This window comes from Lacerta agilis, chromosome 2, assembly GCF_009819535.1.
Source record: "Lacerta agilis isolate rLacAgi1 chromosome 2, rLacAgi1.pri, whole genome shotgun sequence".
Lineage (NCBI taxonomy): Eukaryota > Metazoa > Chordata > Lepidosauria > Squamata > Lacertidae > Lacerta > Lacerta agilis.
In genome coordinates, this window is record NC_046313.1 from 67,189,623 (window position 1) to 67,214,565 (window position 24,943).

The following is a 24,943-nucleotide window of genomic DNA, read 5'->3' on the forward strand; positions in this document are numbered from 1 at the left end:
TTCCTTTGAAATCTCAACCTCCATGCACAGTTGAGCTTCAGAGCCTCACAACTCTTACCTTTTTTCCTGTGACAAACAGCAAAGAGTCATTCAGCTTGCTGACTTCTCGCAGCACTGGCAATGTCTCCCCCAAGGAGAAGTTGGCCAATACATTTGTGTAGACATTGGATGGAAGCACCACCTAGGAACAAACACACACAAAAGCTTACACACCCTCAGCAGCTGTTTTTAGTGGAGCAGGGACAACACTAAGCAAACACATCTGTCTGCTGGGGCTGCGAATTACAAGCAGGAGAGTAACTCCACATTTTAATGAACATCTCTGCACACTGCTAAGTGCTATGAGATGCTGAAATAGATGTATGAATAGATTTGGGCACCCGGGATTCATGCTCAGAATTCCTGATATTCTGCAGGTCGACTCTCCAACAACCCCAAGAGTAATTCCTAATAGCAATTTCAATTATAATAAATCCTTGAGAAGTTTAGCTGTTGACACTTCCTACAAGAAACATTGGGAATTATAATTTTGTGAGCATGCTGAGAAACCCCTTGTTTGTTATCCCTAGTTCCCTCAAAGAGCTAGAACTAGGGAAAGGGTTTCTTGTAGAAAGAATAAGAAGAGAATAAAATAAAATTAGCTTAAGTTGACAGTGGAAACGTGGTAACATTTCCTAAATGTTAATGGATTGGCTTTCAGCTTTACAGCTTTCAAAGTACCACAAGAAGCCATTTAAATACATGGTGGTATTTAAAGAGATATTTAAACACTCGCAGCAGATGATAGCACAGAGGTTCACCATATTATAAACGCATATTAATAGATATAAAAAGCAGAGCTGCAGCTCTTAACTGACCTGCAGAACACGTCCTTCTGATGTGCCTAGATGAGCCACAGTCACCTCACCTATTACAGTTACAAAGATGGAGGTCAGCAGCACTCCAGCCATACGTCCATTGAAGAGGTCCACCCTGTAGTAATTTGTAGAGATGAAGGTGGGCTTCTTCCAGCAGCTGGTGTCCACCAGTGGGGCTGAGAAATTTACCTGGCATGACAGAGAACAGGTGCTGTTTCAGATGCTAAGTGAAACATGCCAGGAGTCTCAAACTGGGGACTTTGGCATCCCTGCACCACCAGGTCACCAGAGGGAGCTTCCTAGTCTGGCCTCTGTTGTACAGCAGTGCAACCCCCATAATGGCCAAAGCTAATGCTTTGTCGCGCCAACCATAACAAGTGACTTGAAGTTTCAATAAAAGCTTGGCTGAACCTATACAACTGTTGGAGGCTGAGCAACTTTTTGATGACAGAAGGTACTAAGTAGACCCCTGCCTTGTCTCTACTTGCCTCATCATCCTGCTCTGAAATTTGGGGGTTTTATTGATGGGCAGGGCGTAAATCCTCAAACAAACAAACAAACAAACAAACCAGGCATACAGCCCACCTTAGACCACATCATCTGTCTCTGGGCCTTTGGATCATTGCCTGCCTGCTCTGTAACCTGGCCAATGGAAGGTCTGGATCACGCTGTTTGCTTCCGACTTTGCTGGGCCCTGACACTGAACAGGAAGGTTAAATACCAATTATCTAGTCTATTCCCTCTCTATCAGCCTGCCAAAGCGAAGAAATGTAAGACAACAGCTTATCCAAGTTCACCCTTGCCCTCTGCTGGAGCCTTATGAGACTAGAAATCCTGGTTTGTTTACATGCTAGAAAGTCCAGCTGCCTCTTTATTTGATACCCCGGCAATAAATATACAGTATTCTGCATTCTTCCTCTATTGTACCCACTCCTGTTTTGTTTGTTTATTTAGGAATGTCAAACAGATAAACAGCTATGTGATTTTTAAAAGACATAGGAAGGCAGCCCTGTTCAGGGAAGTTTTTTAGTGTGTGATATTGTATTATGTTTTTACTATTTTTTGTTGGGAGCTGCCCAGAGTGGCTGGGGCAACCCAGTCAGGTGGGCAGCATATAAATAATAAAATTATTGTTGTTATTGTTATTGTTATTAATATAGTAGTATTGATAACACACCCACTAACTGAGTTTTTTTAGGCAGCTTCTAATATATTAAAAATTGAGTTGTTATGTGCATAATCACAAAATGTACAGTATTTGTGTGTTTCCCCCCCAATCCCAGCCCATAAATGGCAGTCAAAGGAGCTGGATATGAGGTCCCTGCCAGCCAGACCTTTCTCACTGGGCCTCTCACAGCTTCTGGCTCTGGCAGCAGAAGCAGGAAGTGCTAAGGGAGAAAAGGTGTTAGAAGCTTCTCCTCAGTCCTCCAATGTTCCAACGGCCCATACTACCATACCATATTTCACCCATAGTCCTGCAACCTAAGCCATGTGTCTGTTAGATGTGACTATATAACTGAACCAATCAGAGTCTGCATTTTAAACCAAATAGTCCGAAGTTAAGGACACAACATTCAGCCGTACACAATACATTCCTGGTGCATTGCTTCTCCCTGCTTGATTGCAGCGGCACATGCTATCCTGCTACTTATTGTGCCCTAGGGACATTCTCCTCCAATATATGAAGCTCAGCTCACAAGGAAATCAGAGTCTTCTCACTTGGTCCTGGATTAACACCAGCCATTCCTAGCACACAAGCAACCAAATGTTTTCAGAGTAGACAGAGTAGACAGTCACAGTCAAAGCCCTTAGAGCTATAAGGAGCAAGAGCAGATGCTGCAGAAGAAGTTGACCAATTACTGTAAACAAAGCAAGCCTTAAGGACACAAAAAATTATGCAAGGCACTCTTATGAAATGGAAGAGACATCTGGAGTTTGTTCAAGATCAGATTAATGAGACACAAAGCAAAGGGCAATATAAGCAGCCAAATGACAATTTACGGAAAAGAGGAAAGCGTCAGTCATTCTTCAGAGAAAAAGACAAGAGATTAGGCTTAACTGAATTCACAATAATCAAGCACACACATAGGCATTTTTAAAAAAGAAAAGGGGGGGGGGAACTTGCAATAACACCCCATCAAAGCACAGTTCAGATTTAAGAGGAAGCCATAGTTTCCTGCTTCAGGAATAAGCCATCTGCTTCTGGTTTTGAGCAAACCACAGATCCTGATAACAATCAATCTCAGAGAACTATGGGTTCTTTAAAACCTAGGATTGTCATAGGGTTATTGAGCTGTTCTTAGACAAACCCCAAAGTTATTGAGCTTTATTTTTTTATTTTTTATTTTACAAAAACGCCCCCCAAAAGCGATTTTTTTGATTGACTTGCCTAAGATCCAGGACAAAGTGCCGCCTTTCGGAAATTCCCCCCAGATATCAATTCCGCCTTTGAAATCCCGGCAACGTCCGGGAAAATCCAGATGTATGGCAGCCCTATTTAAACCACAGTCCTACAAGCCTAATCAGCGCATCAAATCTTCCCTGGTGGCCTGTCAGCTCATTTACTGAATTTGTTGGCAAGGATGCTACTGCTGGGGGAAAACAGTCTGCAGAGCACCAGTGGTGACAGAATGATTTTCATTCCCATCATGGCAATGGACAGGGCAGAGATGCAGTGCCTCCTGGGCACTTCAGAAAGTCAATGTGATGTCTTGGGAATAGGGCAATGTTTATTCCCATCATGGCTTCATAGTTTCAACTCCCTGGCAACCCAATGCCATTACGGGGGCGCAAATTCCTCCTCCTCACTCATTAACTCAATTATCTGATAAGGGTCCTCCCCCCTCATCAGCTGATCAACCCCCCCTCATCAGCTGATCTGCATAGTTCAACTGAAAATGTTTCTCCTGGGTCACAGACCCATAGAATTGTAGAGTTGGAAGTGATTTCAAGGGTCTAGTCCATGGGTAGGCAAACTAAGGCCCAGGGGCCAGATCTGGTCCAATCGCCTTCTAAATCTGGCCTGCGGATGGTCCGGGAATCAGCATGTTTTTACATGAGTAGAATGTGTCCTTTTATTTAAAATGCATCTCTGGGTTATTTGTGGGGCATAGGAATTTGTTCATTCCCCCCCCCCCAAAAAAATATAGTCTGGTCCCCCACAAGGTCTGAGGGGCAGTGAACTGGCCCCCTGCTGAAAATGTTTGCTGACCCCTGGCTAGTCCAACCTCCTGCAATGCAGGAATTTCAACTAGCTCATGCATGACTGACTGTAGTCCAACATCTGCTTAAAAACCACCAAGGTAGGAGAGTCCATCACCTCTTGTGGGAGTCTGTTCCACTGTCAAGCAGCTCTTAATGTCATAAAGATTTTCCTGATGTTTAGTCGGAATCTCCTTTCTTGTAACTTAAATCCACTGGTTTGGGTCCTAGCCTCCAGGGCAGGAGAATACAAGCTAGCTCCATCCTCCATGTGGCAAGCCTTTAGACATTTGAAGATGGCTATCATATCTCCTCTCAGTCTCCTCTATTCCAATTCCCTCAACTGTTATTCATAAGGCTTGGTTTCCAGACCCTTGATCATCTTGGTTGCCCTCCTCTGCACACATTCCTGCTTGTCGTGCAGAAGTGGACACAGCACTCCAGGTGTGGTCTGACCAAGGCAGAATAGAACGACACTACTACGTACTTCCTTTGATTGGGACACCACTTCTGTTGAAGCAGCCAAAATAGCATGAAGGTTTTTTTGCTGCCGCATCACACTGTTGACTTGTGTTAAGCTTGTGATGTGTGTAGTGTGCATGTGAGTGCCGGCGTGCTGGGTGGCCACACATAGTTTTGGCCACACCCATTTCTGGGATACAGCCCCTGCAGTGTTTGTCAAGGGTGGGTGGGTATGGACTTCTGTCTGCAAAAGTTTAACCATTTCTGTTTTTAAACTGAAGTTTCAGAACAAGCTAAAATCAGAAACCAAATAAAGATCCTGGCTTGTTCCCAGCCACCCTAGTTTTAATAAGCTCCTGAGTTTGAGGAACCATCGTTTGTTTAAAATCAGAAGCAGAAGGTTCCAATCTCCTTCTTGGGAGGAGAGATAATGTGAGCCCAGGGCTCACCACAGCTCAGTTAAACTGCAGGGAAACATGGTTTCCAGTAATATCTGAAGTGGGCTACAGACCCAATATGCAGATGGACACAAGGCCACCATTGTAGGGACATGGGTGGCACTATGGTCTAAACCACTGAGCCTCTTGGGCTTGCCGACTGGAAGGTTAGAATCCCTGTGACGGAGTGAGCTCCCGTTGCTCTGTCTCAGATCCTGCCAACCTAGCAGTTCGAAAGCACACCAGTGCAAGTAGATAAATAGGTAATGTCTGAAGCGGGCTAAAGACCCAATATGCAAGTGGGCACAAGGCCACCAACAGGGGGCTACAGGAGGTGCACATGTACTAGGTCCCCCTCTTATCTTTCTCTTTAAAAAAGAGTAAATCTATTGGACACGATTTTATGACATGTCTAAAGAAAGTTACAAAACACGAAGGCTACTCTAATGCTTTGGCACTTGCAGGCAACGCCATTGTGAAGGATACTTAATCACTGTTGCCAAGCAACCAGAGGAAGGGATGTTGACTACCCCCATTTGGGACTCAGGTGCGGAGTCATCCCAGAGCAGGAGGGGAAGCTGAATAATAATAATAATAATAATAATAATAATAATAATAATAATAATAATAAAATTTATACCCTGTCCATCTGGCTGGGTTTCCCCAGCCACTCTGGGTGGCTCCCACCAGAATATTAATAATAATAAAATAAGTGATAAAACATAAAACATAAAAAACCTCCCTAAACAGGGATAGAGGAGGAAACTCTGGTATGTTTGTTTAAGCATTTTTCTCATGTCTACATTATTTCATTCATGTCCCAAGTATGTTACCTTCACAGAACAAAGCATAACTGGCTGGCTTTTGTATGTTTTACTCTGAGGTAATTCCCTTGAAATGAAGGTTTCGCAAAAAATGTGAAATCTCAACCCGCCACCCGCACATCCCATTTAGTATACCAGGCCCATAAAATTCTGTTGGCTTCCCTTGATTTTACAGAAAGATCCTTCATCTTCAGGAAATATCAATATGTAATAAATGTTCAGAGAGAGAGAGAGAGAGAGAGAGAGTGAAAATAAAAGGGTGCTTTCTTCCTGCACATCAGGATTTGTTTATTTTTACACTTGAAATGCAGCTGGGTTTGGGGAAAACCAAAGAAAAGGCAAAATGTCTCCCAGGGGACTATTCACATAAAAACAATTACACAACAGACATTCATGTGATGGAAATGGTAATTTGAGGAAATTCTTAAAATATTCCTTACTCCAGCAATTGACCTCATGGTATGAGGGTTAAGTCACCCTGAGGCAACAACTACCTTTTGAAAATCACACCACACTGTGTGAATAATCCTAAATTTGAAACAAGACAGCCTTGGGGTATAATTATAGGATGAAGTGCTTTGTGAAAACCGCTATATAAATGAATGAATGGATGGATGGACGAATTTCTCAGAGGTAATCAGCATTCTTGGCTAGGGGTAATTCCACATCAACACACACTCCACTACAGCTCCCAGGGTCCCTTGTGGGGAAGCTATAGCACTTAAACCAGTTACAGCTGGTCATGTAGCCTTTTAATTAGTTTTTCAGTGCTCTGCTGACTCAGGGCCTCACCTGTCTTTCTGTGGGAATTTCCTTGATGCATTGTACACCCACCTTGCAAACTTTTCCATTTTCTCCTGCTATCAGTCACTGAGTAAGAATTGACTGGGCGAGACCTATAAATCAAAGTATGACCCAGAAATCTCTCTCCCTCTAATCAGTTCAAAAATATTAAAAGAAGTGTTCATGCAGGTTTGTGCTTGCTTCTCCTGAATGGAAAAAGTAGCAAACATGAGTCAGGAGAAAGTCCCCCCAGTCCTCAGGTTGCAGGTCTTTTACAGTCGAATACTTGGCTGTCTCATTTTTCATTCTCAACACCTGATTATTTATAAACAATCTAAACAGCATCAATCCCAGTACAGTATAGATCTTGGGGTGGGGAGAATCCCATGGTTTGCTTTCCTTCACTGTGAAAACTTCCCATTTATTTGTTTCTTTAAGTCACTTACATCTTGCCTTTCTGTCAAAATTTCTCAAGGTGATTTACAACATAAAATATTAAAACAGTCAATATTAAAATGTTAACAACAAAAGCAGCTATAAGACAACATTTTAAACAGCCAAAAGAAAATTTGTGGCTACAAAAAATAAAAAATAAAAACTAGTTCAAGAAAGCTTTCTTTAAAAGCTGGTCTTAGCCACGGGTGTTAGTTCTGATGACAGTTTGCAGCTGATGTGCAAGCAAGCTAGTGTTGAGCCAAAATTTCTAAGTGACAGTTTGATAATGCTTTAAAACAAACATATATTAAGGAAAATAGAAACATCGTCATCCCACCTCACCCCCCCATCCCACCTACCTCTTTCCCCCTTCTCTCCCTAATGTCTCAACAACCCAAACTGATTTGTAAAAATGTTACATGGAAAAAAATACGAGAGAGACATTGCACACACTTTTGTAAATCAAGAAAATCTTCAATAAAAACAAACAAACAAACAAACAACAACAACAACAACAACCCTCCTCTCTCTTTTTGAGTAGGAAATTATCTCTCTGGGAACCACCAATGCAAAGCACAGAAAATATTTATTTGCTGTATCTTCCTGTTGCATATTACCCCCTACTTAGCTAAAATGTACTGTTTTATTTGTACTTTAAATACCCAGGAACTGTTACATGTGCCATTCTCACACACCTTGCACATTAGAAAAAGGCAGATACACTTGCAACCACTGCAGAGGCCACTCCGAGAGGACCTGAGTCTCCGAGAAGCACTCCGGTGGCCAAGGACCCATGGCTAGAAGCTGCCATCAGTGTAAGATCACTGGCCTCACCAGCCCCACACAAAGCAAAATCTCCCTTTAACCAAACTTGCCACTCCTCAATCCCAGTAAGGTCTTCCATGCCTTATTCTAGGTTACTTCCTACTGTTTCCCCACTAGAACCTCTTCTACATGCGCCCGAATTGCTCAGGAATTATATGTGCCGTGTATTGATTTGGAGTAAAACATTCTCTAATAAAAAGACATTAAAGAGCATGTGCCAAGCAGTCATGGGAATGTGACGGAAATCCCTGCTCAAACTTCTACTCTCTGCAGTGAATGTGTGGAAGGGTTCATGGCAGCAGACTGTGAAGCCAATTTCCCTTCCATGTATTGACTTTACATAGATATAAGTTATCTGTGCTGCACAGCAACCACAAGGCTGCTACTGATACAGAGTCAAGCTTCTGTTGTTCTATGGTGCTTTGACACACCCATCCTTGAGGACTGCTAGGGCTCAAGATGCCACCCAGCTGCCAAATCAAACGAACAGCCACTATGCTGCCACGTCCCGTGAAGACAAAAATTTCCATCGCCGCTGTTCTTTAACAAGTTAGCACTGCAAGAGGAAGATGAATGAAGTAATAAAAATGAGCTTGCACTCTTCTCCACGTGCTTCCTTCCTACCTTCTGAGAGGAAGGCAGTGGAGAGGAAATCTTCATCACCATTTCACCACAGCCTGAGTCAGTCAGTCTGTTCCAACAGTGATGGTTTGTGGAAAGTTGGTTTGGCAAGACTGTGGCTGGGGAAGGGGTGGGGTAGGTGAAGAAACCTCAGGCGTATGTCCCAAGCACAGGTCTGGGACTCATAGCAGGGTCCTGAGAATGCCACCGTTTTAATTGGCTTGGAGGACAGATGCCAACATGCACTTCCAGCCACGTATTAAGAGAACAGAAAAAAAGCAGAACTATTAAAGACATTTGCTAATGTTTTTCTTATAGCATGGATTTATGTTGTGGGAGATATTCAGGCAGATTTGGGCTGTCACTGAGACAACACGTGTAGTGCATGGCAGCAAACTAAGATAGTTGGGAGAAGTCTTAGTTTTGGTCTGCTTTTACTTGAGCAACAAACCTCAAAGCCACGAAAGAGAGCACATGCACAGTAATGTATGAAACAGAAAGTTGTGCAAAGCTCACACGAGTGCCAGGAAATGGACATACAATGAATCTCTCTCTCTCTCTCTCTAACACAGAATGAATCTGCAGGGAAGTGAGCTGAGCACTCTGAGGGCCTGTGGGACAGTTATTTTGACCTAAAAGTGCCATTGTGTGGTTCTTCCGTACAAGGAAAGCAGCAGGAAGAGCAATTATGGGCTGAGTCATGCTCTTAATAGGTTTGGAGCAATCTAGACTTCTTTTGCCATTCTCATATTATTTCCGGAGCATTAGGAACAGGTTCAAACCACCTAACAATAACTGGAAAATGCTGCAGTCTAAAATGTCTTCCACAAAACTGTTGCACAGCTTGTTATCTCAGTGGCGGATCTTGGCGTTTCAAATTTCAGTGGCGCCCTGTGAGACGCCGAAATCTGGTGCCCCCTCCATCTCTTGCCTTCTGTTGAACTTCATAGTTGTGGCTCCTGCTGCGGCACTCCAGAATCTCTGTGCCCAGTATGACCAAACTGGTCGCGCTCCCCTAGATCCACCTTTGGTTATCTCCACAGGTACGATAACCAGGATCCCATAAATTCCACATTTATTTTACTATGCACTGCCTGATTCAACTCTGTGCAACTCTTTACTGATGATTTTAAAGAGGAATATATATATGAAGCATGTAGAACTTGTGGAGCATTCACACCTCTACAGCTGGTACAAACAGATGTCCAGGGGCGTAGCAAGGGGGGCATAGGGGGCGGTCCGCCCCAGGTTCCATAATAGAGGGGGTGACAAATGATCAAGGAACAATTACTGCCCTACTAGGGTGGCTCATATAAAACTTTTTTTTAAAAAAATGCCTGCTCCAAAGGTCTTATCTTACTATACAGTACTAGGGATTATATAGCTATATATGAAATTTCATGCGTATCGGTTAATATCTTGACCCTCCTCCACCAAAATAGCTGTTTTCCTATGTCATGAAGGCTGAAATTTCAGTTCAGTGGAGCACTTACTGTTCCCAACCCTAACCCTGTGGAAAGCCATCTAATTAGACTTTAATTTGATTTTGAGATGTTTTTAGTAGGTAATTTAATTATTGTTTGATTTTATACCAATGTTATGTATCTGATGTTAGCCACCCTGAGCCCGACTTCAGCTGGGTAGGGCGGGATATAAATTAAAGTTTATTATTATTATTATTATTATTATTATTACTTGTTATTAATAGAAATAGAAATAATAGAAATAGAAATAATAGAACTAGAAATACTTTATTGTCACTGTATCACATGTTTACAGTGAGATTAAACGACCCCCCCAATCTCTAAGTCCTTGTCACACTCTGTATGCTGTCATACTACCACCAACCCCAAACGTCAGCTGCAATGTTGCTGTCTTTCATTCAGCAGCCTCACGGCCCATGGGTAGAAACTGTTCTTTAAAAGGTGCTGGCCAGGGTGTGAGTCATCCCTGAGAATGTTTCTTGCTCTTTTATTCCTTTTTAAGAAAATATGAAATAACGTAAAACAATTTTTGCGGGGGGGGGGGATCAATGGAGGTGGGGTGACAAGAACTTTTCCGCACCCGGTACCACCTGACCTTCCTACTCCACTGCAGATGTCATCCCCTAAAATATGCTGCTGCTGTTGTTAATGTTGTTATGTTGTCAGGCTGTTGAACGGAACATAAAATAGCGAAATTGACTTGCAAGGTGGTGTGTTGTTCAATAAGAGATTGAGTGTTTGGGGGGGAGGCTCATTTAATTTCATTGTACACAGGTTGTACAATGTCAATAAAGGTATTATTATTATTATTATTATTATTATTATTATTATTAGATGGACTCTGTCCTCTGAAAGTGAACACAGTGAAGATAAAGCTGATATGCCAAAGGAATTTTCACAGTGTTGATCCCTACAGAAAGAGACATCATAATTCAGTAACATTTTTGCCCCAGAGATAGCCACGCATTATATGACTCTCCATGGTCATTTTGTGTGAATGAACTCCACTGATCCCTTTACACACAGCTGTAGGGCCTGATTGGAGCGTCTCTCAGCATGGCTCAAACAGAGCTTGGAGTTTGATTTGTGTTCCTAAATCATGTTGTCAACTGAAATTGCCACTTCAAAGGATTCTACATAAAGAAAGCATTCCATGTAGCCATTTGAGCACCAGCAGATGCTTCAAGGACCCTCACCCCAATCGTGAAGTGAGTAACGCTTTTCAAAGTCAGGAAAGCTACCATCTTATTCTTTATTTCCTTGCGGCATCTCTAATACCTCATCTGCCCAGCACAAGAGCACAAGGCATTCTTCCTCTCAGTTACAACTAGGGTGGGAGTGAATCAGAGCTCAGTAGGACTGAGACCCAATGCCAGGAATTAGCCTTGTAAACACGTGGTATCATTAGATGAGGGATCTCCTGTGCTGGCTGGGCCGATGGGAGTTGTAATCCAAAGCCTCAGTTGGTAAAGGTTGGGCTACAACAGCAGAGGAAACACAACGCTGCATAACTGCAAGATATTATAACACAGATGTTATAACACAGACACAGAGCTAATTTGAGCAGCTTGCAAAAACAGGTGCCGAATGTGCCAGACACAAAGGAAGCATAGGTGAGTTTATTTGTTTGAGTTCCTTTGTGTATCTATAACTTCCAGGTAATAAGCTCAAGGAAAACAGCAGCTAAGCTGGAAAGGACTTTGATAATCACGTGCCCTTTGTATTCTGCAAGGGGTTGAAATTACATTTCTAACCACTAAGCTTTCAGGTAAACTTCACTCACTCTAAAGGTCACAGCTCACTGTACTCTTATGATGCCAGAATTGTTTCAGTTTCAAGAAGTCCAAAAACCTAGAATGATATTATTGCCTGAAGCCACCTTTGTCAACAAAGAAGTGTCACATTCTTAACAAGAAAAATATAGCACCGCATGGTGTGTTACTAAGCATGAAAAAAAATCCTCATTATTTTTTAGGGTTCTGCAGCTTAACTGATGGAACTGGTGGGATTTTTTTAAAGGCTGTGAGCGATTCTATTTGTCTGTGGCACAGTGGGCATTGCAAAACATGTGAATAGTACAGTTCCACAATTGCAAATCTAATCTCCTGCTAGGACGAATACCAGGGAAGCAGGAACAAAACACGGCGCTAATATATAACACTAAAATTTATCAATATGAACTGAAATTAAAAACAACATCAAAATATTGTGGGTAGCAGACATGGGCTTACCCACACTTCCTCTTGTCTCACTGTTTCCCCTGGGGGAAAACTGCTCTTTAGCACTCAATCGGAGCAAAGAGCACTTCAGGCTTTCTCTGGATTGCTGTCTGATCCAATTTAGCATTGAAGAATAAGTTTTCCCTGGGAAAGGAGAAGGGCAAATGAAAAACCGCTCGGATCTGTGCTTTCTAGGCACGGGACAAGCGGAAGTGTGGATGAGCCCATAGTGGGAAAATAGTGGAATACTGTCTGCACACAATGTGATTGAACTATGATTTTCTTGTGGTTCTTAAAGTTGTTGAAAAGCGGTCTTCTTGACTGACTTTAAAAGAGATGTATTCAATTCCTGTAACTTCCTTGTTCTCCCTAGTATGGGACCTGGCTTCAAGATGCAACTAAAATCTTTCTACTCCATATTAGGGCACTCATTAATAAAACTGTGTCCTGAAAATTCTGTAAAGGGCAACTTTACCAGGGTCTGTGTTTTCTTTTCTCCTTCATGGATCACTGCCTTGTCGTGGCGAAGGGGCTTGAATAACTCAGAGAAGCTATGAGCTATGCCGTGCAGGGCCACCCAAGATGGACAGGTCATAGTGGAGAGTTTTGACTAAATGTGATCCACCTGGAGCAGGAACTGGCAAGCCACTCCAGTATCCCTGCCAAGAAAACTCCATGGACAAAGACAACAGGCATATAAAAGTTATGACGCTGGAAGATGAGCCCCTCAGGTCGGAAGGCGTCCAACATGCTACTGAGGAAGAGTAGAGGACAAGTACAAGTAGATTCAGAGCTGATGAAGTGGCTGGGCTAAAGCCGAAAGGTCGCTCAGTTGTGGATATGCCTGGAAGCGAAAGTAAAAGTCCAATGCTGTAAAGAAAAATATTGCATAGGAACCTGGAATGTAAGAACCATGAACCTTGGAAAGCTGGATGTGGTAAAAAATGAGATGGCAAGAATAAATATTGACATCCTGGGCATCAGTGAACTAAAATGGACGGGAATGGGCGAATTCAGTTCGGATGACCATCATATCTACTACTGTGGGCAAGAATCCCGTAAAAGAAATGGAGTGGCCCTCATAGTCAACAAAAGAGTGGCAAAAGCTGTACTGGGATGCAATCTCAAAAATGATAGAATGATCTCGATATGAATCCAAGGCAGACCTTTTAACATCACAGTAATCCAAATTTATGCACCAACTACCAGTGCTGAAGAAACTGAAATTGACCAATTTTATGAAGACTTACAACACCTTATAGAAATGACACCAAAAAAGGATGTTCTTCTCATTATAGGGGATTGGAATGCTAAAGTAGGGAGTCAAGAGATAAAAGGAACAACTGGCAAGTTTGGCCTTTGAGTTCAAAACAAAGCAGGGCAAAGGCTAATAGAGTTCTGTCAAGAGAACAAGCTGGTCATCACAAACACTCTTTTCCAACAACACAAGAGATGACTCTACACATGGACATAACCAGATGGGCAGCATCGAAATCAGATTGATTATATTCTCTGCAGCCAAAGATGGAGAAGCTCTATAAGGTCAGCAAAAACAAGACCTGGAGCTGACTGTGGCTCAGATCATCAGCTTCTTATTCCAGCTTAAACTGAAGAAAGTAGGATTTCAGATTTCCAAAAAAATAGCAAGGAGAGAAAAGAGGGCCTTCTTAAATGAGCAATGAAAGAAATAGAGTAAAACAACAGAATGGGAAAAACCAGAGATCTCTTCAAGAAAATTGGAGATATGAAAGGAACATTTCATACGAAGATTACCATAATAAAGGACAAAAGTGGAAAGGACCTAACAGAAGCAGAAGACATCAAGAAGAGATGGCAAGAATACACAGAGGAATTATACCAGAAAGATATGGAGGTCTCGTACACCCCAGGTAGTGTGATTACTGACTTTGAGCCAGACATCCTGGAGAGTGAAGTCAAATGAGCCTTAGAAAGCACTGCTAATAACAAGGCCAATGGAAGTGATGATATTCCAGCTGAACTATTTAAAATTTTAAAAGATGGTGCTGTTAAGGTGCTACACTCAATATGCCAGCAAGTTTGGAAAACTCAGCAGTGGCCAGAGGAATGGAGAAGATCAGTCTACATCCCAATCTCAAAGAAGGGCAGTGCCAAAGAACGCTCCAACTACCGCACAATTGCGCTCATTTCACACGCTAGCAAGGTTATGCTTAAAATTCTACAAGGCAGGCTTAAGCAGTATGTGGACCGAGAACTCCCAGAAGTGCAAGCTGGATTTCAAAGGGGCAGAGGAACCAGAGACCAAATTGCAAACATGCACTGGATTTTGGAGAAAGCTAGAGAGTTCCAGAAAAACATCTACTTCTGCTTCATTGACTACGCAAAAGCATTTGACTGTGTCGACCACATTAAACTACTGCACTGAGAGCCAGTATGGTGTAGTGGTTAAGAGCGGTAGACTCATAATCTGGTGAACTGGGTTCGTGTCTGCTCCTCCACATGCAGCTGCTGGGTGACCTTGGGCTAGTCACACTTCTTTGAAGTCTCTCAGCCCCACTCTCAGCCGCTTTGAGACTCCTTCGGGTAGGGATAAAGCGGGATATCAAATCCAAACTCTTCTTCTTCTTAAAGAAATGGGAGGGCATGATCACCTTATCTGTCTCCTGAGAAATCTCTATGTGGGACAAGAAGCTACAGTTAGAACTGGATATAGAATAACTGATTGGTTCAAAATTGGGAAAGGGGTACGACAAGGTTGTATATTGTCTCCCTGCTTATTTAACTTATATGCAGAATTCATCATGCGAAAGGCTGGACTGGATGAATCCCAAACCGGAATTAAGATTGCCGGAAGAAATATCAACAACCTCAGATATGCTGATGACACAACCTTGATGGCAGAAAGTGAGGAGGAATTAAAGAACCTTTTAATGAGGGTGAAAAAGGAGAGCGCCAAATATGGTCTGAAGCTCAACATCAAAAAAACTAAGATCATGGCCACTGGTCCCATCACCTCCTAGCAAATAGAAGGGGAAGAAATGGAGGCAGTGAGAGATATTACTTTCTTGGGTTCCATGATCACTGCAGATGGTGACAGCAGTCACAAAATTAAAAGACACCTGCTTCTCGGGAGAAAAGCAATGACAAACTTAGACAGCATCTTAAAAAGCAGAGACATCACCTTGCCAACAAAGGTCCGTATAGTTAAAGTTATGGTTTTCCCAGTAGTGATATATGGAAGTGAGAGCTGGACCATAAAGAAGGCTGATCACTGAAGAATTGATGCTTTTGAATTATGGTGCTGGAGGAGACTCTTGAGAGTCCCATGGACTGCAAGAACATCAAACCTATCCATTCTGAAGGAAATCAGCCCTGAGTGTTCACTGGAAGGACAGATCCTGAAGCTGAGGCTCCAATACTTTGGCTACCTCATGAGAAGAGAAGACACCCTGGAAAAGACCCTGATGCTGGGAAAGATGGAGGGCACAAGGAGAAGGGGACGACAGAGGACGAGATGGTTGGACTGTGTTCTTGAAGCTATCAACATGAGTCTGACCAAACTGCGGGAGGCAGTGGAAGACAGGAGTGCTTGGCATGCTCTGGTGCATGGGGTCATGAACAGTCGGACACGACTGAACAACTAAACAACAACAACAACAACAACAACAACAACAACAACAACAAAGTGTTTCCTTTAGAAAAATGATGCACAGTAGAGACTGTCGTGTCTTTAAGACATACAATTTTATTTACACATATTTACACATATATACACCTGAGTCTACTTTGGAGTTCAGAGCATTCACATCTCGAGAGGGGTGTGCTTTCTGCAGGAATGCAACACTGGATTCCAGGACAGTCAAAATGGCATCCTCATGTCTCTGTCCCAGCTTGTCTTAACCAGCCTGCCAAGAGTTCTCCCGGCTCTGCTTCTCCCCCACTTGTCAAGCCTCTTGCAAAACCCCACAATTTTTCCTACATCATCACCCACTGTAACCCTGAAAACGTCCCACCTCCCAACTCTTTCTTAATAGCCTGACTGCCAGGTGATGCCCTAGTCTGGAAAAACAAGCTCAACTTGTATTCTTACACTGTTAAATTGTCTGGCACCCAGGGAAGGCTCCCAGCATTTAGTAATTCGAATTATTTAGTCATCCCTGACACTTACTAACTCAAGGAGTTATGGATGCTTTTGCACCCACAAACTCTGGGACCCAAATATGCAGGTCCATGCTGAGGAGGTGGGCAGCTGGGTATACTTGCCCCGGGCCTTGGAGGGCTAACATACCCTCAAACATTTATCCAATGAAAACATTCCATTCCATAATGATTATATTCTCTGCAGCCAAAGATGGAGAAGCTCTATACAGTCAGCAAAAACAAGACCTGGAGTTGACTGCGGCTCAGATCATCAGCTTCTTATAGCAAAATTTAAGCTTAAACTGAAAAGGGCAGGGAAAAGCACTGGGCCAGTAAGATACAATCTAAACCAAATCCCTTATGAATACACAGTGGAAGTGAGGAACAGTTTTAAGTATTTAGATTTGGTGGACAGAGTGCCTGTAGCACTATGGATGGAGGCTCATAACATTATACAGGAGGCAGCAACAAAACCATCCCAATTGAAAGGAAATGCAAGAAAGCAAAGTGGCTGTCCAACGAGGCCTTATAAATAGCGGGGGAGAGAAGGCAAGCAAAATGCATGGGAGATAATGAAAGATACAGGAAATTGAATGCAGATTTCCAAAGAATAGCAAGAAGAGACAAGAGGGCCTTCTTAAACGAGCAATGCAAAGAAATAGAGGGAAACAATAAAGGTATTATTATTAACTGCATTTTCACCAACAACAGTTTGTATGCTGGACAAATGCAGTATCTCCACAACAATAGTGTAGCCCAGGGGTAGGCAATCTAAGGCACGTGGGCCGGATGCGGCCCAATCACCTTCTAAATCTGGCCTGCGGATGGTCCGGGAATCAGTGTGTTTTTACATGAGTAGAATGTGACCCCAAATTAAGGAAATGGGGTGAGATTGCCCAGAGTTGTTAAGCTTTTTTTTGGGGGGGGGGTTACTGACAATCGCTCACCTGCCTCACCGGCGCTGCCAATCGCACGCACGCCGAAGCCAACAATTGTCTGCCTGCTCGCTGCCAGCAGCCACCAATCGCCAGTCCAACTGCCGCAGCAGCAGCTAATCGCCAGCAGGCCTTGCCACAGCCACCAATCACCCGCCAAATTGCCTTGTCTTATACACCTCGTCTTATACACGGAAAAATACGGTAAATCTTAGTTTAGCTCAGCATGGCACAGGAGCAAAAAGGACCAGGGAAAAGCCAAGTGGCTTCAAGCTCCTCTCTGGGAGCCCACACATTCACAACAGTCCCAGTAAGCCATAGTTTTGCTTACTATGTCATGAGAAGCAGGCCTCAAGAGTTGTTGGCCTTGTTTTCTGGTTACATTGCATGGGGATTTCACTACTGCCTGCTCCCTGTTCCTCTTTTTGAAGAAATCTGTGCTTCAGTCAGACATCTATGTAAGGATGCAGGAGGATCAAGAAAAGGGGATGACTAAGCTTTATTGCATAATAATCCATAGACTTTAATCACAGAATTGCAGAGCCAGCGATACCCATCTATTCATCCTGCCAATGTTTTTGTTTCCATGGGCAAATATATAGGAGGGGGCGTGCAGCCATCAGGTCTCAGCTAGCCCAGATCCCACTTAGAAATGTTACATAAGTGCTTTTGTTAAAGTGTTAGGAAATGTTTGATAAACAGACCAAGCTACCACTTCTGGCCATGTTTATCACAGTGGCTACTGGAAGAACCGAGGCATGTCAGTCTGAGAATGGGGCTAGCCACAACGATAACCATACATCAAGTAGGAGGGGAAAGATGGGAAATAATTATGACACTTTTTGATGAATAGGGAGCAGGTGGGGCTTGCTCCCAGGCAAACCTGTATATTAGATTATACCCTATGCTAACATGTAAGCTTGCTTGCATTCTCTTTCCCATCCCTCTTTCAACATTGATCTTATTTTCACTTTAATCTTAGTTTTGCTCTATCTTGCCTCTCCACTGCCCTCATATCCAAAATGTCTTTACTCTTTCATCTGCTCACACACCTCTTTCCAATTCTTACTTTTACCTCTGCCTTGTGTCAATATTGGTGTACACTGTAACTAAACATCTTGCACCCACAGATTAAAGGGCACAAAATCAAGATTTGGCTTCAAAATCCTTTCTCAATGGCAGGAAAATAAAATTTTCAGTCCTCGAATACACCAAGCGATAATGCACTTTTAAGAAGCATTGTCCCAAGAGGACAAAAGCCATTTCTCAGTGTTTGAATCAGCTCTATTTCAGTGCCACCTGGGAATACACGGTGTAATAATGGGTCTATTAGCAGCTACATCCTAACAGAGATAAGGAACATGAGAGGAATATGATTTGGCTCCGGAAAGGGGGAGAAATGCTGAACATCTGAAGTGCATTCACCAGTAACCAAGTTGAGAAAACCAAGCAGCTGCAAACAGCTGACCGAGACTTTTTACATACCTTCCAATTGCCTTCTATAAATAAAATTAACAGCCATGTCCCTCTGGCCTATTGTCTTTAAAAAAGTAACTGGTTTAAATATTTGGAATTTTACACTTCAGTCCTGGTTGCAACGAACAGTTTATTTTCCCACCTTGAGATTTACGGATGAAGGGCAATATACAAATTTAATACAAAAAATAAATAGAAATCAGTGCAGTATAGTATTTAGTGTTGGTATGGGACTAGGGAGGCCAAGGTTCAGGTCCCCATTCAGTCATGAAGCTCACTGGATGGCCACTTCTGCTCAGCCTAACCTGCCTCCCACGATGTAATGGGAAAGGGGAGAACCGTTTATGCCAGCTTGAATTCCTTGGAGAAAAGGCAGGATATACAGGTAAATGTAATAATAAATAAATAGAATGGAGAAAGTGGACAGGGAGAAGTTTTTCTTCCTCTCGCACAATACTATAACTTGGGGGGGGGGCATCCAGTTACACTGAAAGTTGGAGGGTTCAGGGCAGACAAAAGAAATCACTTCTTCGTGTGCAACATAATTAAATAATGGAATCTGGTCCCACAGGAAGCAATGATGGCCACCAATTGAGGATTAGACAAATGTACTGATCCTCAGTGGCTACTAGCTACCATGCCTGTGCTCTGTTTCCAATGCTAGAGGAGGCAGCACCACTTGCTGGGAATTGCACCTGTGGGGAGCACTGTTGCACTTCTGCTGGCATGCTTTCCATAGGTATCTGGTTGGCCACTGTGAGAACCGAAGGCGATATTATTTGGGACTTTGGCCTGATCCAGCAAGTCTCTTCTTACATTCTTATACTCTACGCTGCCTGCACAAGCAGATCGCTCCCACGAGTAAAGAAATGGGGCCATAAGTAACACATGAACCAACTTTTGCACACATTAGAGCTGCTATGTATTTCTTCCGTGTTTGTAAGCATGCCTGGGATATCGGGTACCAAAGCAAACTGTAGCATGCATGCCGCAGCACTGAGAAACGCCAACGTTGGCCTAAGGGCAGTGGTGCTTTTTAAATTTACCCTTTCCCACCTGTGTTCAATCAGAAGAGCCCAAAGCAAATGCACATTCCCAACCCATCACAGTAGGGAGATTATGAAAAAGATTCCAAAGCAGAAATACTTGATTTTCCAACTGCCTACGCTTCAGAAAGGGTGTGCACTTGGATTCCAGCCACCGCAATTGAATTCTGGTTTTGCCCCCATCCGGCGTATACTCGTTGGACTAATCGTTTTATCTTATTATATTCCAGCTTTAACGAAAGTGATGCAATAAAATCGTCGCCATGGGAGACTCCGTAAACACCCACCAGCACAAAAGCCTCCCCACTCCCTTTTAAAGAAGCGGAAGTACATGTTGCAGCAAGTAGCCATGAAACAGCTGCATGTGCTAAATGATGGCAGTGAAGAGCTGATGAACATACACTGAGATGGAGACTGCTTCACAGCTTCAATATTAACGAAATGGGTAGATTAAAAAACCCCAAAGAAAGCCAGAGGCACAGAATGTGAAAAGGATTTGGGAGAGCACGTGTGTTGGTGTGGGGAGGGGACTCAAAGATGGAAGATAAGTATGCGTTGACTGATTCTGTTTTAAAACATAAAAAAAATAAATCCCCAGCATGCCAGAAGCCTTAAAACATGCAATTCCAGTAACCACGTTGCCTCGAAACATGATGCTTGTTATTCTAGTGGCACGCCACCCTCCATTATTCAAAGTATCTTCTTTTCCTAGTATTTGAACGTATTGTGGCCATTAATCAGTGGATAAGTTCTAGAGAATCTTGGACTATAAAGATTAAAATGCTGGTCTGGAAACAATCCTATGAAGAATTCCCACTGGAGTTATCAATATATCTAACAACTTCCAGATGCGTAACCATGCTAGTCTGTTGAAGCTAAAACAACAAAGAGCCTTATGGAATCTTACAGAATAACAGATTTATTGTAGCACACGCTTTCATGGATTAGTATCCAATTATTATTATTATTATTATTATTATTATTATTATTATTAGAAGTTTAGGGAAGTTTTTAATGTTTAATTCTGTTGGGAGAAACCCAGCCAGATGGGCGGAGTAGGTAGATAATAATAATAATAATAATAATAATAATAATAATAATAATAATAATAATAATAATAATAATAATAATAATTACTGTATCTTGCTTTGAGTTTAATGAAAAATCAGTAAATTAAGTAAGGTTACTATTAAAGGTAAAAAAAAAAAACTTATCCTGGATCTTTAGGGGATTTGCACTGGCATCCACAAACCAAGCATACAGGATTTTGATTAGTTCTTCCACACCAAGATGAATGAGAAAGGAACTATGCTTTGCTCACAGCATGGAGCTGCTGCTAAAAATGGCAACCCAGAGTCTGGTTCTTTCCATCTTCCCTGTAACGTAGGGGTAGGCCAATCTGCGGACCTCCAGATGATGTTGCTGGACTCCACCTTCCATCGACCCTGGCTGCCATGACCAGTGGTCAGGGATTATGGGAGCTGTAGTCCAGCAACATCTGGAGGACCAAAGGTTAGCCAGCCATCCTGTAATGTGTAGAAACCCTTTCAGTATCATAATATCATCAAACTGTGTGTTTTCTCCTTCACCCAACATATTGTTGGAGGTCATTAGCCTGGGTGGGGAATGTACAACAGAATAATATCATGGAACTGGGTAAGTGTTCCAACATGTTAATGAAGAAGAAATATTTGATGGCTGGAAGATACTGTTCCTGGCAACCCTGAATTTATTAACTGTGAGGATATGTAAGATTATCTTCATGTTTGCAGTTTGTTTGTAATGTTTTTACATTTTTAAATTATGGTTTTGTTTTACAGTCAAACCTCGGCTCCCGAACGCCTCCGTTTTGAAACGTTTCGGCTCCTGAACGCCGAAAACCTGGAAGTAAATGCTCCGCTTTTCACATGTTTGTCGGAAGCTGAACATCCGACGCGGCTTCCACGTGTGTGCAGGGAGCCGGGCCTCGGTTTTCGAACATTCTGGAAGCCAAACGGGCTTCCGGAACAAATTACGTTCAACAACCGATGTTTGACTGTATTTGTATTGTATTTTTTACCACTTTGCTAACTACCTGGAAATGTAATAAATAAATAAATAAATAAATAAATAAATAAAGTTTGCAAAAGTTTGACAGGACCCTCATGTTTCATGAAACACAGTACTAGTATCAAGGTCTGAAGAAATGTTTTTTTCAAAAGAGAGAGAGGACGCAGCAGAGGTCTCTTTGGGTTTTGTGTAATGTCAGTTCACCTGAGTTAACAAGTATGGTCTGGTGGCTACAGTGCTGGGATTTGTACTCAGGTTAAAAGCCCACATCTGCCATATTTACAGCTGGCCAGCTCTATTCCACCTCCACCAGATTCCGCCCTTGGACAGCCAAGGCATTTCTGATAAAGGCTGCAAAACCAAACACTCAGGTTGTAAATACAAGGAACGACCCTACTTTGCAGAAAAGGCAGACAATGGGAACAAGTGGGAACTAATGGAAAGAGTAATAGAAAAAAACCTCCAAACAGTTCTTTCAGCTAGGTGGAGAGGTACAGAAAAGACACTCAGACACCAACTCAGGAATACAGCAGCCACCCTCCCAGGGATGATAGTAGAAGAACCGAGTCCAATGAGGAAGAGTGATGTGTCTTTTTGACTCTTCTGGCTCCACCTCTATCTGGAGCAGTGATTCCCCACTCTGGCAGAAACAGCAGCTGTATAAAGTCTCACCAATCTGCTTCAGATTCTCTCCTGTTAAGACCCTTCTGTTGCCTGAAGGAAGCTAGGTCTCTCTTTTCTCTAAAAGTCAGTGCAGAAACTCTCCTCTGGCCTGTGCTTTGTTTCATTAACCTTGCCCTCCCCCAGGTGGGTGGTTGTTGTTTTTTGGTTCCCTACACTTGATGGGGGCAGGGGGTGTACCTTGCTGGCAGCCTGCAGAGTCCAAAACTGCCCCAGAAGGTGGAGTCCCAAAGTGCTGGGCTCTCCTACTAACATCCAGGCAACCTCTCTGCCATTTGTTTCTGTCTGTGCAAGTCTGTTCTGACGTAAACATACAGTGCTCATGTAACCTTGCTTCACAGTTTCTTAATTTCCTGACTTTAAAACGGGCCTTAGTACAACTTATCTCAAAGAACTGTTTTGAATATTTTTTTTCAAAGCCTGTAAAAATACTGTATATAAGTGACTAATGATAATTTCCTCCAACCAGCCCTCAGAATCACCTCTGATATCACATATAATAATTTCATGTAAGAAGATGGGAAATGATTGCTGGGAACTCACATTATGTGGACAGTACTCCAAACCCTGATAAAACTTCAGTCCTCGAGGCACACGGTTGTGGACGCCCACATTGCAGCACTCCTTCATCCCTTCATCGATAGCCTCATTTATCTTGTTCACGGGGAAAGCGCAAACTGCCGAGTAATTCCGGGGCACTTTGCTGCCTTCCAGGCTTTCAGCAAACACCCCAAAGAGAACCAGTTCTCTGTCGGCATCACTGACAGTGATCTCAGGAGCCAGTTTTGAGCCAGGCTGGGTAGCATGAGCTGCTTGCAAAACATTAAAAACGACATCCCTGGGGGTTGCCGCAAGACTCCTCTTCCGCTTGGTGTTAAAGCGGCAGTCCAAGTTCAGTTCACGGTACGTGCGCACTTCCGTTTCATCAGTACTGAGCCGCACGATCCTAGTGTGGTACACGCTGGACTCCGTGTTTTCTTTTTGGACTGTTAGGAAATATGCAAAGTTCCGGTATTCAAAGGAATACACATAGTTAACTGGGTATGTGTCTTGAAACACAGGTAGCACCGTTAAGGAGTGGAAAGGATGGTCGAACCCTTCCGCATTACTCTTGAGTCTCCGTATAGACACGGATTTGGGGCTATATGTCTCCGCAATGTTTCTGTTAATGGTAGATGCAACGTAAAAGTAGACCGTGTGTGCCATATCAGAAACTACAACTCTAGTGCCTAAAGGACTGGCCACACAGTCTGGACACTCAGAAGGCCCGTTAAATTTAGCAGAGAACAGGCATTTGGTGTCGACCGACACAACATTGCCCTTTTTTTCAATCTCATGCTGGAAGCAGATTCCATGATGGGAAGTCCCACAACTATAAAGCCAAAATTCTTGAGGATCCATCACCAGAACTCTGTTATCTGTATCTTCGGGATTCATTGGCCCTTTCACGGGGCACTTGGCACAGATCTCACACGCGGCGTTTCCCCAGGGACCAGTCACTATCGTAGACAGAATTTCCATCTTTGAGTTCAACATGAAGATCTTGTTCCGAACTGCAACAAAGATCGCATCATCGTACTCGGAAGTGACAATGTTCTGAATGGAACTCCCAGCATCGAATGTAGGGAAGCTGTACTTCACTGTGAAATCTCTGGTCGAGTTAGACCATCGAGGTGGGCATTGCCATGCCTTCCCAATGATTATTGTGGGCAATAACCCCAATGTGAGGCAAAATAAAAACGATACACCCATACTAGGGAGGTAACAGTAATGCAGAGTCCCAGACCTCAGAGGCTACCTCAGCTTTTCAGTTCTGTGTGGAGCTGAAATCCATCCAGAATAGTCTACCATCGCATTGCAACTGAAAAGGAGAGAAAATATGAATGACTGACATTGAAGAAAAAAGAAAACAAGCTTGCATTTACCGGTAAGTATTACAGAGCATCCGATAGAAGAGGAAGATATTGAGAAGCTGTGTTAAGTCTGATGCAGCAAAAACAACAGTTCTGTGGTACCTTAAAGATGAACAGATTCCTTACATTTTTATATTTTATTTATAAAAATATTCATATTCTGGGAAGCTTCCAACATAATAAAAACACAGCAAAACATCACACAATTAAAAACGCCCCGATACAGAGCTGCCTTCAGAGAGTTGTATAGTTGTTTATCTGTTTGACATCTGATGGAAGGGCATTCTACAGGTTTACAAGAAAAACAAACAAACAAACAACTAAAATACATAAAACCAGTGCTATTTTTCTAGAAAAAGAGGTGCCAGAACTCACCATGAACACCTTCCTTGTTCTCTTAGAATGGCAATGGTGCCCACCTGAGAGGTGCCAGAACTGGGTTCCGGCAAGTTCTGGCTGGAAAAAAGCATAAAAGCATATTGTAAAAACCAGTTAAAAGCAGACACCAATTAACAATTGTGGGAAGATGTTTTCTTAACTGCCTGGATAGGCCTGTTGGAATAGAAAAGTTTTCAG

At 42.8% G+C, this 24,943-nt stretch overlaps 1 protein-coding gene across 3 annotated transcripts in view; it reads right to left on the minus strand.

The window, feature by feature from the left end:
• MST1R (macrophage stimulating 1 receptor) overlaps positions 1-24,943 on the minus strand; it is a 55,095-nt gene that overhangs the window by 26,507 nt on the left and 3,645 nt on the right. For all 3 annotated transcript variants that reach the window (XM_033140573.1, XM_033140571.1, XM_033140572.1), the window contains exons 2-4: positions 22,998-24,315; positions 858-1,046; positions 59-181 (exon numbers count right to left, since the gene is read on the minus strand). In XM_033140573.1, the coding sequence (XP_032996464.1) occupies positions 59-181; positions 858-1,046; positions 22,998-24,206 (1,521 nt within the window). In that variant the 5' untranslated portion in view covers positions 24,207-24,315. The remainder of the gene's footprint in view (positions 1-58; positions 182-857; positions 1,047-22,997; positions 24,316-24,943) is intronic.